At 39.8% G+C, this 17,078-nt stretch overlaps 2 protein-coding genes across 2 annotated transcripts; both read left to right on the top strand.

Moving 5' to 3' along the window:
- Positions 1-4,169: 4,169 nt before the first annotated feature.
- ssu72 (SSU72 homolog, RNA polymerase II CTD phosphatase) lies at positions 4,170-9,724 on the top strand. The gene is made up of 5 exons (XM_080424820.1): positions 4,170-4,449; positions 5,721-5,864; positions 7,411-7,550; positions 7,949-8,067; positions 8,605-9,724. Exons 1-5 carry the CDS (start codon positions 4,370-4,372, stop codon positions 8,704-8,706), a joined length of 585 nt encoding a protein of 194 aa, XP_080280946.1. The 5' UTR covers positions 4,170-4,369; the 3' UTR covers positions 8,707-9,724.
- Positions 9,725-12,693: 2,969 nt separating this feature from the next.
- tmem240b (transmembrane protein 240b) lies at positions 12,694-17,076 on the top strand (the record flags this gene model as incomplete). The annotated part of the gene is made up of 4 exons (XM_080423424.1): positions 12,694-12,815; positions 12,974-13,080; positions 14,314-14,513; positions 17,027-17,076. Exons 1-4 carry the CDS (start codon positions 12,780-12,782, stop codon positions 17,074-17,076), a joined length of 393 nt encoding a protein of 130 aa, XP_080279550.1. The 5' UTR covers positions 12,694-12,779.
- Positions 17,077-17,078: the final 2 nt, after the last annotated feature.

Genomic DNA, 17,078 nt, shown 5'->3' on the forward strand with positions numbered 1-17,078 from the left:
ACTGAGACTACCACTCTGAAACACAGAATGACTGGTTACAAGAGGTTTAAATAAACGACAAAAAAAAGAAAAATAAATAGAATAAATCTCTCTAGACGATTAGACAGAATTATAATGTAATAGTATTTCATGTTAAATACGGTGTTACACCACCTGGGGCCGCTGTAGTCCATTTTAAATATATCCAGCATCCCTCCCAGCCTGACTAGAGAGAGAGGCGAAGGTAATTTCTGGAATCGTATTGGCATATCTGTGTTGTGTCTGTCAGCCAGTGTCACTTATTTTTCTCTTTGAAAAACAAAACAAAACATGAAAATAGAGAAAGATGAAGGAATGTCATATCAATTTTTAAGGAAATTATTTATCTGTGGCTGTTCAGTCTAGGTGCTTTAATCAGTGGTTGCAAATTCTCTTTTAATAGGTTGACACGATATACCCACACTTGCAAGAGCACCCAGAAAAGTGGGTGAAGGTAAGTAGACCTGTATACCTACCAGCAGAGGGACGGGTGCTTGAGATAATACGTTCCATGCGGTATCAATTGGACACATAGTTTCATTGATTATCATAGATACAATGTCGCTGTCCTTCATAAAGAGACAGCTGGACAATTGAGTGGGAACTTGAGAGAGAAAGGGACAACGACTCATTTCCACTAATTGACTGCTGACAAATATTTGGCACACTGGCGGCACGCACTTAAGCCCGCACTCACGAGTCGTCACGCATTATTGACTACACACACGCACACCTCCAACCATCAAATCCTTGCGTCCAGACAGGAAGAAACACAGGCTACATACAGCACATGTGATGGCACATAGCGGCATCCTTTCTTTCCACCAAAGTAAGTAAGTTTGTTTTTCGAGGAACCATTTGAATTACGCCCAGTGTCAGACAGTGTGTGTAATAATGAGGTGACCTAGATTGTAAGGAATGCTTTTAACCGTTGCTGCATTACGTGGTAGCTTAGCCTCTGCAAGGTCATACTTGAATCTCGTTCTGGCTCTATCATTAAAATGTTATTTTTGTCGCAGATGCAGACTGCTCCCGTTAATGGAGGCGACTGGATTTGCAGACACATTCCATCGTGCGCAGTGATATAGAACGACTCTTCTTATGGCAGACAGCAGCCTGCCTTGTCTCTTTGTACATCTCATCCACTATGTGTGAAAACAATTCAACAAAGGGAAGGGAGATGAAAAGTCAACGAAGACCAACACTGTTCGCCTTGTCAGTAGTCTTACTCTGCACATTTCAAGAGACAACCAGCTCGAGGCAAGCACAGGGCAGCTCAGCATCCTCAGCATCAGCACCCACGTCTCCATCAGAGGTGGGAGGCACGAATCCACTGGGTGTGCCCCAAAACCAGCTGAAGAAGACTAACATAAGTTGGACCAATATCAGCAATGAAACCTCCGTCAATCATGGTAATGACAGTGGGCCTACACCAAAGATTAAGGAGGAATCTGGCCACGTGAATGACTTACTCTACAACACCAGCAGACACCATATCCCCACTGTGATATCAGAAAGGTCAAGACCAAGTTGGAAGGAGGAGGCAGGAGGGGCACCAATCTGTGCCTACCGAGTAATTGAGGGAGGCATCAGTGGGCAGCTGTGCTTTCGAAACACCCTTTTTCGTTTCCAGTGCAGTCAGAGTGATTGCAGGACTGTCAAGTCCCTGGGGAGCTTGGTGGCAAATATTCTTACAAATGGCAGTGTGCTGTTACAATGGGCACATGACGGTGCTAGGGAAAACATTCAAAGGAAAGCCAAAGCGATAATGACTGACCATGAAGTGACCGCAAATGTGAGTGGACAAAAGGCACTTTTTACTCCTCCGCCAAAGACTGTTTTCAACGGGAAAAGCCACAGGCAGGGTGGCTTCGAGTTAAGCTGCTGGTGGAATGGAAGCTATACACAGTTTGAGTGTGCTGCTGTCCGTCTTGCCTCCGGCTGCAGGGATTTTCTATTGACCGAGTTGCATGAGAACATCCCGTACCGGATCTGCCTGCGTTCCTTGCTGCACTCAGACCCAGCCGTGAGAGCAGACCTGGACTGTGTAGAGTTTACTGTGGCTCCCTCCGGGATGCAGGACATTGTGATCGCCATGACAACTGTTGGAGGAGCAATCTGTGTGATGCTGGTCATCATCTGTTTGCTGGTGGCCTACATCACAGAGAACATCATGAGCCCCGCGACACAACACTCATATGCCTATCATACACGCTCTCACCACTGACTGACTATATCACACAGACCATCAAACAACAATAAATAAACAATAAAACAAAACTACAGCTACAAATCTCAGTCACATAATGCAACACAATTGCATCCTCGATTAACCATATCTAATCTTCTCACACTAATAATTATGTTTGTTTGTTTGATTGATTGACTGATTGAATACTTTATTAGACAGAAGTGTAAACAGCACGAGGTACAGTCAGACATTTGAGATAAATGGATAACACAAAAAAGTCCATTGTGGTCCTAGAATGGAATGGTCCTTTCTATTCAGCCACATAACATGGAATGAACATCCAAATGTGATTGAAATCAAACACAATTTCAGGGAATGAGTACAATAACACGAACCAAAACTATTGATTATCTGCATTTAGCCTATGGATCACAATGGCCACTGTGGCATCTTTTTGGGTCATTCTATACTGTTGGTATAAGTCAGTATGTTGTAAATGTTTGAAGTGCAATAGGAATGAGAAAAAAACTAAGTTGTTGCTGAATGTTATTAAATACACTCTTGAGTACATGCCATTGCTGTTACGCAGAATAATCTAAGTTCATGGATGGTCATCCATGAAGTTCATCTGCTCTTCTGTCCAGGCTAGGCCTCCTTTACGCCTGATTTATGCTTCGCTGTACAATGATGTAGCATGCCGAAAATAGATGATCTACAAGCTTACAACGTGCACGAGATGCATTGTGAGCCTGTAGAGCTGCTATTTTCTGCACATGACAACATTGTACCATGGAACATATACTAGGCTTTAGGGCTATATGTATTTGTAATATGATTTGTACATGTACGTATGTCATAGACAATTACATATTGGCTGTAACCTCCAATTACATTTAGAACAGAATTAATTTGCTTTCTTAAAAAAAACACTGCTCATCTGCCAGTAGACTTGGGTGAGGTGCTGGAGTGAAAATGAAGCCAGATGAACAATTAAAGAGAGCCTCCGCACACTCAAAACTGTGCAAAATCAGATTTTTTGTATTTTTAATATATAGCAAGCTTTCGGTCATAGACCTTCTTCAGGCATGTTTTTTGCACCATGAAATTATAGAAGGGACAAAGGTAACTGTTTTGATCTTTGGGTGGACTTGTTTGTCCTGTTTGTTATGCGTGTGTACAGTCTTTGCAAATACTTAAGGCTGCCCTTATGTCCAGTAATTAATCAATTCAGTCAATAAAGTACTATAAAAGGTCCATTGCATAATTTACATCTGTGGTGTGCTATATGTTTACAAATTCCAAAATGATGAATGGATAATCAAACTGGAAACAAACAACTTCACACAGTAATAATAATAATAATAAACTGTATATATATATATATATATATATATATATATATATATATATATATATATATATATATATATATATATATATATATATATATATACATTTCAAATGATTACTTATTAACACACCATTAAAATATATTTTCCCGTCAAAATTGAAGAGTTTAAAAAAAATTAAGGTTTTGTCCCCATTTTCAAGAATGGGTGACCTCTCTCTCTCTCTCTCTCTCTCTCTCTCTCTCTCTCTCTCTCTCTCTCTCTCTCTCTCTCTTTTAATTAACAAGGACTAACAACTTGAAGGTGTACATTGAAAGAGATGCTTCCCTCTGTATTTAATACGTGTGGATAATAATAATAATAAATAATAATAATAATAATGTTTATACGTTTAGCCTTTTAGAGGAAAATAGCAGATCTACAAGCTCACAACGCGTCTCGGATGCATCGCTTTGTGAGCTTGTAGATCGGCTCTTTTCGACGCGCTACACCACCGTACGACGAAGTACAAGCGACCCCTCTGATGGTTCGGGGAAAACCCAGCCCTCCGATGATGTCACCGTTTAAAGCCGTAGTCGTCGCCGTTAGCCCTCCTCTCTCTAGAGTGCTCCGCCATTTTAACATTCGCCTCTTCTTGTGAAAGATACTCAGACATAGTGCTCAGCCGTTCTGCTCAATGACCTGTGTTGTTTAGTTCGATGTAGAAGAGGCTTCTCTATTGCTATTTCTCGGGAGATTCAACAAACGTTCTTAGTGCTAAAAAATCCTAACATTTATTATTATATTCCACTAAAAACCGAAGATTTTCGCAATGCCGAGCCACCCGCTGCGCGTGGCGGTGGTGTGCTCTAGTAACCAGAACCGCAGTATGGAAGCGCACAATATCCTCAGGTAAAAAGAACCACCAGAACCAAGAAAAGAACCAGAGCCTACAGAGAAGAGAAGAACCGCCACTGCAAATTATTCAAGACGTTTCTTTCTACTTCTACCGCTGCCACGTCGTTGTTTTATCCAGCCTTCCTCAACAACAACTCGGCCTCATCACTGCTCAACAATGGCCTCGGAAATCTGCACAGACAGATCTAACGTTACACTTTTACCATCGCAGTGGCGCACGTTCACTTTGAAATAGTGATAGTTATTTTTTGTTTGTTTTCTATTCGTGGTCATCAAACCTTTTAACACGTACATTTGTTTTCATAACATTGATACGGGTCCTCAAAAACGTGACTTTTAGTTTTGCTACATCGATACTAGGTTTTTCCACATTCTGTTTTCTGTACACGAGCGCCCTCTTTAAAAACACATATTCCCGGAAGAGTAAACTAACTCTGGGTGGCTTGTATTACCCAGATCTTTCTTTTGTCCTTTGTATTTTTTCTTTTGTTCTATTGGGCAAATAAAAGTTTGTTCAAAAATGTATTTTTAGCTTAGCTATTGCACACCACGAATGTCCAATTCGTATTGGGTAAATCCAGGACTTGGAACAACGGATTGTCAGTAGTTTACTGGCACTGCACCCTTTTTAGGAAATGGAAAGCATTCGGTTTGACGGATCAAGCCTTTTTTCAATAGTCTCTAGTGGTCAGCTGAAAAAATCGAATACTTTGGTGTGACGTTGTGGATTTTCTCATGCAGTAAAAGTGGCTGTGGTGGCTCTCTACTCAACCCAACTGGTGTTAACTATTGATAAGTTTAATACAGGCCAGCACTTAGCTTTAACATTCAGTTAACAGTTGTCACATCTTGGGGAAGAGCCTCATCAAAGCTGACTTTGTAGGATGACTGCTTAAAGGAGTAGTTCACACAACGAACTACAAAATAACTTATTTTCTATTTATTGCACATCCCATGAAGCCTTGAATTCATGGAGGTTTTTTTTGTTTTTGTCGCATTCCTGAGCCAATAATTTGTTGACCAGGTTATCAGTCAGTAGGAGACTCTTTGAGACTCCACCAGTCATCAAATTATTGTCTTAGGAATGTGACAAATCTCCATGAATTCAAGGCTTCATGGGGTGTGTAATTGATAGAAAATAAGATTTTTTTGGGGTGAACTACTCCTTTTTCAAATATGGAAAAGAGATGTTCTTACATAAAATGCTTAAAATAGACTGTACAGTAAAAAAAATGGTTAACCTTCGTTTTGTCTTCTCTCTGCAGCAAACGTGGATTTGCTGTGCGTTCATTTGGGACAGGGACTCACGTGAAGCTGCCCGGCCCTGCCCCGGATAAGCCCAATGTGTACGACTTCAAAACAACATATGAACAGATGTACAACGACCTGGTCCGCAAGGACAAGGAACTGTATCCCCTGCATTCATACACACATCAATAACACACAATCATACAGACACACACATATTTGACGGTGTGTTGGCTTGGGAGCACGGCATTGGAGAGATGGGTGACTTACTATGACATGTATTTGTATGATGGCATTTACTTATAATGGAGAAGGAAGGGAAGTCCACACATTGTTCTTAGCGCTCAGTAGAATTTTTTTATTTATTTTTTAGAGACTTTTGTACTGGGAGCTAAGAACAGTGTGCGGACTTCCCCTTCCTCCTCCAGTGTACGTATTTTTGTTCAGCTCCTGTACATTTTAGTTGGGATGTGCGTGCTTCTCTTTGGACTCTATTTCTTCGGTATTAACTTATAATTCTGCATACTTGATAGGCGAGTTAAACGTTAAAATAATATCTATTCATGTGATGGGTAATCAAAGTTACAATTTGTAAGAGGCAGACATGCCCAATGCATAATCACGGTCTGGCAATGGCAATCTTGGTTGTAGCTGTCAATTGAATACACCTTAAACTTTTAAGGGATAGTTCACCCCCAAAATGATTTTTATGATTAGTCACCCCATGGATACTTAAATTCATGGATATGTTTTTAGTTTTTGTAGCATTCCTAAGCCAATAAATGACTGGCAGCGGTTCTGGTAGGAGATACAAAGAGTCTCCTTTGTGTCTCCAACCGGAACCGCTGCCTACCGGTCCACTGGTCATCAAATTATTGGCTTAGGAATGCCACAAAAACACAAATATATCCATGAATTTAAGTCTCCATGGGGTGACTAATCGATAGAAACGTTTTTTTTTGGGGTGAACTATCCCTTTAAAGGAGTAGTTCACCCAATTACACTCCATGAAGCCTTGAATTCATGGAGCCAATAATTTGATGACCGGGTGGCTGATCAGTAGTAGACTCAATTGAGTTACTCAACCTCTGGTCATCAAATTATTGGCTCAGGAATGCGACAAAAAACCAAAAAAAATCCATGAATTCAAGGCTCTGTGGGGTGTGTAATTGATAGGAAATAAGTATTTTTTTGGGTGAACTACTCCCATTAAATGGCATTTCAGTCATGTAGTGGAAAAGTATACATTTGTTTTTCTGGAGGTATGAAGCAATAATGTAGATATGCACCAGGTTGTTTTCAGAACATTTGAAAAGTTATGGTCAAAATTGTATTGATGAGACCCCAAGTAATACATGAACAGCTATACTGTTGGTGTCATAGTGGTATCCTGGCTTTTAAATAGTTCCCTTGACACACCACCAGAGGGCACTGTGTTTCTGTAATGCACAAATGATGTCATATTTTATTTATATGTATACATTGACACAAGTGTATATATTCTTGAGGATGAAGATGTCTGTGAAGTCCCTGCATTCACATAAAAACATTCTTTGATATAAGATGGTGTTTTACTAGATGTTCTCTCCTATTCAACGCCAGTGAGTGAAATCATCATTCTGCAGGTGTGAAGAGGGAGTTGAACTGTATATATGGGATACATTTTGCTTCCTCCTGCTTGTGTTCCTTAGCCTTCTGATTCCTCAGGTACACACAGAATGGAATCCTGCACATGCTGGACCGCAACAAGCGGATCAAATCGAGACCTGAACGTTTTCAGAATTGTAAGGACCTGTTTGACCTGGTCATCACCTGTGAGGAGAGAGTTTACGACCAAGTGCTGGAGGGTGAGGCTTTAAACTTGAAATCAATCTAAGCATGTCATGTTAAACAACCAAGAGGTGACTTAAATGTACCCCCCCCTTTTCTACTTTGTACATATAGTGTTTTATATTTGTTGATATTGTATTTTGGTGTTATTTTTCTATGCCATGTTGATGAATCGAAGGACCACAATGGAAACGAGTCTCCAGGACTTTTTTGGGTTATCCGTTTAGCTCATATGTCTGACTGTACCTAGTGCTGTTTTTCATTTCTGTCTAATAAAGTATTCAATCAATCTGATAGGCATTTCGGTGACCTTTTTCAGTGACCAGTGAATATGTGAGGGAAATGTCAACAACACTCTATTGTACATGAACCCTGTTCTGTTCACATACTGATATCAAGTGTTGAACCCCCACAGATCTGAGCTCCAGGGAGCAGGAGACGTTTCAACCAGTGCACGTAATCAACGTAGATATTCAGGACAATCACGAAGAAGCCACACTTGGGGCCTTCCTCATCTGTGAGCTGTGTCAATGTGTGAGTTTCTGCCAGAATATATTTCCTGTGTCATTATACAGTCACACTTTGCCAGAAGAGCATGCTTATGCTAAATGGAGAACTATTAGAATTGCATATGTTTGTACTTCACACAATGGCAGTGGTGGAAAGTAACTAAGTACATTTACTCAAATACTGTACTTAAGTACGATTTTGAGGTATTTTTTGTTTACTAGAGTATTTCCAGTTTTCAGTACATTAACTTCTACTCCATTACATCTCAGAGGGAAATAAATAAACTTTTACTCTACTAGAATTATTTGAAAAATTTAGTTACGAGTTACTTTGCAGATATAAATTATTATATTATAAAACATACATTAACCACCTAAGCCCTATTTTATACATGGCCTATTTGAAAATAGCATATCTACAAGCGCACAACGCATCACATTTGAGTACTTTTTCCACCACTGCACAATGGTATACTGACAAAGTATTAAAACATGGTAGATTTAGATTGTTTCGTAGTCATTTGTGCTGATGAGCTGTGTGGACTGTGTCTTGACTCTTTAGATCCAGCACACAGACGACATGGAGAATGAAATCGATGAGCTGCTGCAGGAATTTGAGGACAAAAGCAACAGGCCTTTCCTCCATACTGTCTGCTTCTACTGATGGCCCAGACAAGTTTTGCAATAAAAACATGCCCCTGCGCAACACAAACATTAGTACAAACACACACTCTATTTTCCTCTGTTGTCTATGGCCCACACCCACAAAAAGCTTTTGGTCAACTGCTGCTGTTGGAACAGACAACGTGTATCTGCAAAATGTAAGTTTTTTTTTTGTTTTGTTTTCAGGAATGGGCAAAATAATGCTGACATACATAATGATGCCAATATAATTTGATATCTACATAACTTCAGAAGGTTTCGAGGGCCCAAGTTTTGCAGCTGAACCCACTCAAATGAACACAAACTTCTTTCAGTTCAGGGGGGTAGTGGGGTTGCAGTTACGTTGTCTCCAAGGCGGCAGTGAATTTGTGAGGGCTTTTTATTCTACACAGAGGAACAGGGTTCATTGCTTTAATGCTGCCTTCCCTGTGTGGATCAAGGTCAGGCTAAGGGCACCCTGCAGTGAAACCACTCACCCACGTCTCCTCAGGGAGAGCAAGTCGCCTTTGTCAGATAACTGATAATATAGTTCTTCGGTTTAGTTTTTCTTCTTCAGTTTTTTTTTCTTTATTATTATTGCACATTGATGCTAAATGAGTTTATATTACAAATGACAGAATTGTAATTGTGTATGACATGTCTCATTTGACCCCTCACTGGGGATAGTGTAAATGTGTTAATTGAGATCAGAGAGGACATTATTGAGCTGAATGCGTGTTTTGGTGCGACAGTGTTGTAGGTTAGAATAATTGAATGTGGGGTTTAATAGTAAATAACCAAACTGAGACCATGGGTTCTCTTTTCCCCACTTTGTTTTCTTTAAAGAATATGTGTTGATTCATATTTAAAGTCAGATTTGCTACCTTTCAGGGCATGGTCTTTTTGTTTTCTTTTTCCTTTTTGTAAATGTCAAATAATTGAAACATTGTAATTATTTGCAATCTGCAAGCTCAGTCCAGAGTGCCTGAATTTCCGTATGTACATATGAATCCACTAAAACAAACATCTCTTGAAAAACACATCTTGACTCTTTGTTTTTCTTAAGCTTATTTGACTTTTCAATTATGCTTTATTCTTGGAACACTGTGTAAAGTTGTACATGTATTGAAGTAGTCTACTATTCTATTGCAATCCACAATAATTTAGGCTACTTTAATAGAGCAGTCTGTATTTCTTGGTCATTTATTACAACATACATAACTAAAGTTCTTGAGATAATAAATTATCCTCCATTGTTTTTTAATCTGTTTTATAAAGTTGTTTGTTTAATTAACTGATAATCAACAGACTGGCTTTGGATATAGCCTCGGATAATTATGGTAGACATTAGGCTAGATGACAGAATATGTGAAATAAATCTGTAAAGCCTATATCTGGGCGATTGTGTGCGATTCGCGCAACTAGCTTATTTTACTGCTTGTTAGCCACTCGGTGTTCAAACTAGAAGCGATTTTATGAAGACTTGATGAGCATAATGCACATGTTAGGAAGCTGAAGCTGTCACTTTGATCATCAACTTCATTTTCAAATGGTTTACCTGTAGTCTACAGGTAAACATGATCTACAGGCTGTAGATCATATGTCACACTAAACAAAAATTGTGCTAAATAGTGCTAAAAGTGGTTCTTTGAATCGTGATTATGTTCTACTAGACTCAGGTTCTGACCGCTACGCTACCCTCACACCTACATGGCACCGCCGATCCAACCAATATGTCTGAATCTGTGTTCAGGAATGTGTCAAACAAAAAAATCTCCATGAATTCAAGGCGTCATCGTCATGGAGTGTGTAATTGATAGAAAATAAGAAATTTTTGGGTGAACTACTCTTAAGTGTCTTGTTCAGGGACACTTTAATAATATACTGGACCATACGTAAAATGAAGAATACCAGTGTCAGTGACATTTTATTACAAATGAAAATAAAAATAAGAAACAGTGCAGTAACTATGTTTTCGTATAGCAGCAATTTTGCATGTACAATATAAATATATTGTCTGGCGGAAACCTCATTATGGCCAAAACTGTTACTTTTCAGCATAAACATTCTAAAATAGCAAAAACAGCAGATCGACAAAAACAAACAAGACTTGCGGAACATAATTTGGCAAGACACACCATCTACAGTTTTTGTTGTGCTAGTCTTGTTTTTTTTTCAGGACTTTCAAAAAGCGTTAAGCATTGGTTCTCAAAGTGGGGTCCGGGTACCCCCAGGGGTCCTTGGGGGGATTCCAGGGGGTCCCCAGCAAAATGTTATAATGAAATATGGCTCTTTTATTGCTACTTTTAACTTTTTAATGGATCCTATGTAAGTAAAGCCTGATAAAAGTGTCAAACTCCCAAAATCCACCAGAATACTGGAAATTACATCTACTCTGTTAAAAATGTTCTGGGGGGGACCCCCAGCGTGGTCAAGAGCCCCCCCCCCCCCTAAATCTCCTGTTATCGGACGGTCTGATGTTGGCAGGTATGACATGTCCTTGGCTTTCTATCAAGCAGCTGGGTCAACAACAGCGCACAGTAAGTAGCCTTAAAGGAGCACTTCACCCCTGGAAGAAGTTCCAGGGGTGACCACAGGGGGGACCACAGGGGGACCACAGCGTATCACTGCCTATAACTTCAACTCCCAGAATGCTTTGGTGCCTTGTGGCAGGGGAGGTTCCATGTGGGTGTGATCTCCAACAATAACATCCCTAACATCCAAACAGCATGCCAGTGTCGCCATGTCTGCTTATTATAAGCGGCTTCTTTCTAAAATGTAGTTGATATTTGGGCTTGTTTCCAAATGTTTTGATTGCTGTTTAAACCAGTGGTTCTCAAACATGTTCATGTATTTTTCCACAGACCCCCATCTGAAATTATAATTTGTGGCAGGGAGCCCCTAACAAATATGTGTAAAAAATATTCCACATTTTGAAAAGCAAATAAAAATATTTTGCAAAAAATCCACATTTTGGACTTTTTCCCCCTCAAGATTTTTTTGTAAATAGCAGATCTACAAGCTCACAATGGGTTGCGAAGCGTTGTGAGCTTGTAGATCAGCAATTTTCAAATATATAATATCCCATGTCTAGGTAAAGTGCTCTTGGCATAGTTATTTTTCTTTTGGGCTTGTTTTCATAGACCTGGCTGCTTATTTCTCTCACAATATCTGGCAACACTGGCTGTCCTCGCAAACGTTCATCTAGTTACATATTATGTCCAAGGATTCGTTAGTGATGTCATATCACTGGGACATATAAGTATCTTCATGCAGTTTCACTTCCGTGTCGCATAGTATTGACATCACTGTCACATCCTTGGTATTATGATCCTAGCCTTTCGTGACGGTGTTTGTTTACCAGCGCTGCTACTCCACGCTGTATTTTTTTTTTCAAGCTTGCGCTTATGAAACACTACACAGGATTATTATTTCATGTCAACATTCAAGTACAACTATCAGAAGATAACTCAGGTAAAGTAATGCCTCACTCTACAAGGGCCGCTGGCCGCAGCTAATGGGAGTGGCCGAGTGGCGAAAGAAGGTTGAACAAAGTGTTACGGACACCCCATTGGGGCTGTCTTTTGAGATGGTCTGACTGAGACACGCCGAGACATGTAGTGCGGAAAGGAATGAGACCAATCTCTCATGATGCAAATAACGTCACGAATATTGCGAAGATTACTAGATATCTAAAAACACAGATTATTTAAAAAAAAAACCCAGGATCTTGTTTCTTGACTCCTAAACTTCATTAAAAGACCGAAAACTTCTTCCAGGGGTGAAGTGCTCCTTTAACGCACAGAGATGCTCAGCGCCTCCCCACTAGAAAACATCTGGGCAGCTGACGGTGACGGATGCATATCGACATCGCGCAGCTACTTCTCAGTTCAAGAATGCCCAAGAGGTTGTGCAATGGAAAATATCTAACATCTGGTGGGTTGGGAACTTGGGATAGTGTGAGATTAGCTCAGTGGACAGATTGATTCTCATGTGATCGCTGTCTTTACCTGGAACGCACCGACCACGGCACGGACATGTGAATTAACGGAAGAGTTTGGATACGAGCGCACCGGACCCAACGCACCCCGCACCATGCTCTTCATGATTTCAGGGTCTTTGCTATTAATGGTAAGAACTGATGTCAACTGATGTTAAGCACCTGTTATTTAATTTTCAAATAAATTATCCTAATTAAAATTGGTAAATAAAAGCATGCATTTTCCAATATAGAATGTTCTTGGCCATACTATTTATGTCGGTATGTCCCACTCCGCGATTGTTTGCAGACTGCAGCTAGTGTGATGGACATGAACGCGCTTCTGGACCGCTTTCACAACTACATCTTGCCATATGTCCGTGGGGAAGAACGCATCTGTGGTTGCAAGTGCGGAAGGTAAACATCTATCCAAAAGTACATAACAAGACATACAGTATATACGGACTCACACGCCACTGTGTTTCAGTGCAGGAAATATTTTTTTTTGCATCTGGTGGGTATTACAAAAATATAAAATTAAGAACACAACCGTCGAATAAAGTTCTTATTATTCAGGCTGGAGGCTGTGTATCCATGCTCAGTTCCTATTCATTTAATAACGGATAGACTATTAGTATTAGACACTTAGTTAGCCCTATTGTCTGTATGCATAGTCTGTGGACTAGAAGTAACCTAATAGATCCATCCAGTTTGAGTCTACTATACCCACAGGGGACAGAGGCCAGGTGTTGGTGGTATGTTCCTGCGCTGTTCTCTTAGCATCAGCTGTTCATCTCATCTGAGTGGGTCCCTTCCCCCAACTCCATAGCACTCAACATACCCTCATCACTCAATGTCTCTTCCTCTATCACAATACTGGTCTGAGAAATGGACTTGAGATACAAATAGGCTATGTATTTTGAAAATCCATTTTATATAGGCTAAACTGATGCAATTATTAGTCAATTCATTCAACTAAATTACATTTCTATGTCGGAATTTCTAAGAATACATTGTTAATACAAGCAGAGTGTTCTTCATGGTGTTTGGGGCAGGCAGCCAAAATGTTTACCACTGTGTGTGAGAGCACATGCAGGCCAGAGTAACCTTGTTATTGACAAAAGCTAGACAAGAACTATGGCATGAGACTGAAAGCACAATCCTACACAGAGCTGTCTGTACCTATACACCTGTACTTCACAGACACCAGGATAGCCTACTCACCAGGATACTGACACAGAGATACTGACACCACACCAGGCTATTGACCATATACAATTTACAATTTAGGCATTTAGCAGACGCAAGGAAAACACAAGGTAATACATCATGCATAGGAATAGTAATCTAGGATAATAGGTAAACCAAGAACCTATCATCAGTCTAAGCAGTATAATATCGAAAAATCTATAATCTGTACAAGCTATACACAGGATGCCAGGCCTACAAATTACCTGGCATCTGTCTACATAACATGCTATCTAAATTACATTTCAGCCTTTGCATAAGCCTGCAAGGTCGTCAAGGCTACTGACACTAGGATACTGATCAGGATACTGACCAGGATCGTATAATACGTATTTCAAATACATGTATTTAAATACTGCCCATCTCTGCTATCTCTCTTTCCCACATGTCTACTCCCTGCAGGAACAATGTTTATCACGTCATTCCGTATGATGGGGATGAGTCCAGAGTGGATTCCAAATCCGTAGCCGAGAGTGTGACCAAGCAGGAGATTGATTTGACATTAGGCCTACTGATGGGTTTCTGTCTGACCTGGTGCTTGCTGTGGTTAGATGGAGCAGTCAACTCTGTCCTCAGGGCCTGGAAGGCCAAACAGCACAACGGTGAGTTAACAGCCTGTTTACTGGACAACAACACTGTGAAGATTAAGATTATATTAGATTAAGATTAAGATTAGATGTATTTATTATCCACAATGGAAAATCGTCTTGCTCAGGTCAATGCATACTTTCAAGACAAGACAATACAATACATAAATATACACCACAATTAAAACACCCAGCAAAGTACTTCAATTCTATAAAAGGTAAGCTAATTCTAAATTTAAAAGGGTCTTTAAAAGAAAGCAATGTCCTCTCTACACTTGTGGAACGCCCATAATGTGTTTGTGTATATATGCTTTCATATGTGTGTGCATGTATGTCCATGAAAGGAGAAAGGTAAAGATTCAGTAATCAGGTATCTAAATCCTGAGTCAGTTTATCACCTAAGCTCTATGTACTTGTACGACGAATAACGAAAATAGCCAATCTACAAGCTCAGATCAACTATTTTGAAATGTTTTAAATTTGAAACATTTCCCCCCCCCGCCCATAATGACATGCCCAAAATAGTCATGTCAGGTTGAATAGTGTTTAATAGTGACCCATAAGGGTGATTATCTATCATACCACTACCCTTTCAAACACTGTAGAATTATTATCAGTAGTCACTGTTGAATCACAAGACATTATGAGCAGATCATAAACACAAAATATGACATGAGAAAATGACACATAGCTGAATGATTTAGGGTAGGCTCAGCATTTAACCATAAAATAAAAAGCTGAATGTGTTCAGAAGGCTTCTGGAGTTTTTGGCACACTTTGTGTATTATGCCATTAGAATGACTATAATGCACTCATAAACTAATTATAATGCCATACATAACACTTTAACATCCTGAGTGTTCATTTAAACCTGATCCTCTCGGGTACACTCTCAAGGTTAAACAAACGTTCAGGATTTTAGAGTGTATGATGCATACTCTTCATTTTGCTGTCTGTACAAATTCAGAGCATCCCCCTCCTCTCTCACTGGCTGTCTATTCTGATTTGCTGCTTCCTCCCATCTTACCCGTCAAATTCATGTTATTTAATTCTCCTCCATGGACACCATTATTAGAATGGTATCCATGTCTTAACCTCTCTTCATTTCTCTTCTTTGCTAGACATTTCTTTGCTCAGGCGTTCATTTTCTCAAAACTTCATTAACATTAATTAAACCACACAATTGAACCAGGGTCAGTTCTAACTGGGTTCAAATATATTTTGAGTTTCATCTATTATTTCCAGTCTTTGCATGCTGTGTCTTTTCATCACAAACCCAGTCTTTGTCTTTTTCCCCAGATGTTGATTCTTGGTCATGGGTCGACACATTCTGTAACATAAAGGAACTGTGTAGATGGGGCCACTGGAGACAGATGGGGGATTCCAGTGGAAACATGACGCACGTCAAGCAAACACTGATCCATAATGGTCACCACAAGCCACGCCATCTATTAGAATAGAGTGTCAAGATGTCTCCGCTTGATCAACGACCATGACGCTGTGGTGATTTATTTTTGTTCTCTTCCTCGATGTGCCTACCTACTGATTACTGAACACTAAAACCTATCTAGCAATACTGGCTAACCAGACACTACACCACATAAAGAACGTGGAAAAATAAGACTGAATAGCAAAGATCTAAACTTTTTGAAATGGGGACACTGTGCGCAAGTTAACCACTATACCCTATATACTTCTATGTCAAATAGTGAAAATAGCTATTAGATCTACAAGCTCGTATATCTGCTATTTTCACTGAATGTTGTTCATCTATTATGCCCTGCCCAGAATAGGGACACAAGGGTTCACAGGTTAAGTAGGACACCAGTTCATCTTAACTGATAAAGCTCCTACTTATGCCTTTGGAAGTTCTAAAAGATTCAAGTGCTCCTGGCTGCATCTACCAACAAAACAGCTATCAAAAAAAAAATTCCAACAAAGCAGCTATGTCTTTTCTCCCCAAGGTATGCTATTGATGTTTTAATCGGACTGTTAACTATTAGTTAATCCTGTACATTGTGAACTAGAAATGTGTACTCGGAGTAAAGGTCTCCGCCAGGCCGGGTTGCCTACCCAGGGCCCGCAAACTTTGGAAGGCAGTCATAGTCACTTGGAATGGGATCTGAAAAATCAAACTGATACATCTTGATCACATGACCCAGAGATAATGTTTACCAGTTTGTGTGAGTTTGACAGAATCTGTAGGAGTAGTAGCAAAATAAATCCAGGGATTTTATTGTACGAGTTACGGTTCATCACTGGGGATTTGTGATTATCCGGCAATATCCAGTCAGCTGCCAATGAACTACAAGTAAACATTATGTACAGGACACAAATTAAACTAAATGAGGGGTTTATTTAAAAGATTTTGCCTGAGAGTGCTTATTAAATAGAATTCTGTGAAATAATGAGGTTTGTATTTTGTAGGGACCTGACATACGTGTAAACATTGAAGCTGAATAGACTTAAGATTTTTTCTGACAGTCAATGGTTTGAACCAACACCTTGTGTATTGTGGTGTGCGACAGTGATGAGGTTTTATCATGTAGCCACAGCAGGGGCCACTTCATGCCCTTGACT

Source organism: Gymnoscopelus braueri, assembly GCF_963280865.1.
Source record: "Gymnoscopelus braueri genome assembly, chromosome: 3".
In the NCBI taxonomy this organism is placed as follows: domain Eukaryota; kingdom Metazoa; phylum Chordata; class Actinopteri; order Myctophiformes; family Myctophidae; genus Gymnoscopelus; species Gymnoscopelus braueri.

What these genes read in the sequence shown, in the direction of transcription:
- ssu72 (XM_080424820.1), top strand. Translation starts at nt 4,370, where the DNA reads ATGCCGAGCCACCCGCTGCGCGTGGCGGTGGTGTGCTCTAGTAACCAG. An exon ending in GTCCGCAAGGACAAGGAACT is followed by an intron (nt 5,865 to 7,410) that starts GTATCCCCTGCA and finishes CTGATTCCTCAG; the next exon opens with GTACACACAGAATGGAATCC. An exon ending in TCTGTGAGCTGTGTCAATGT is followed by an intron (nt 8,068 to 8,604) that starts GTGAGTTTCTGC and finishes TTGACTCTTTAG; the next exon opens with ATCCAGCACACAGACGACAT.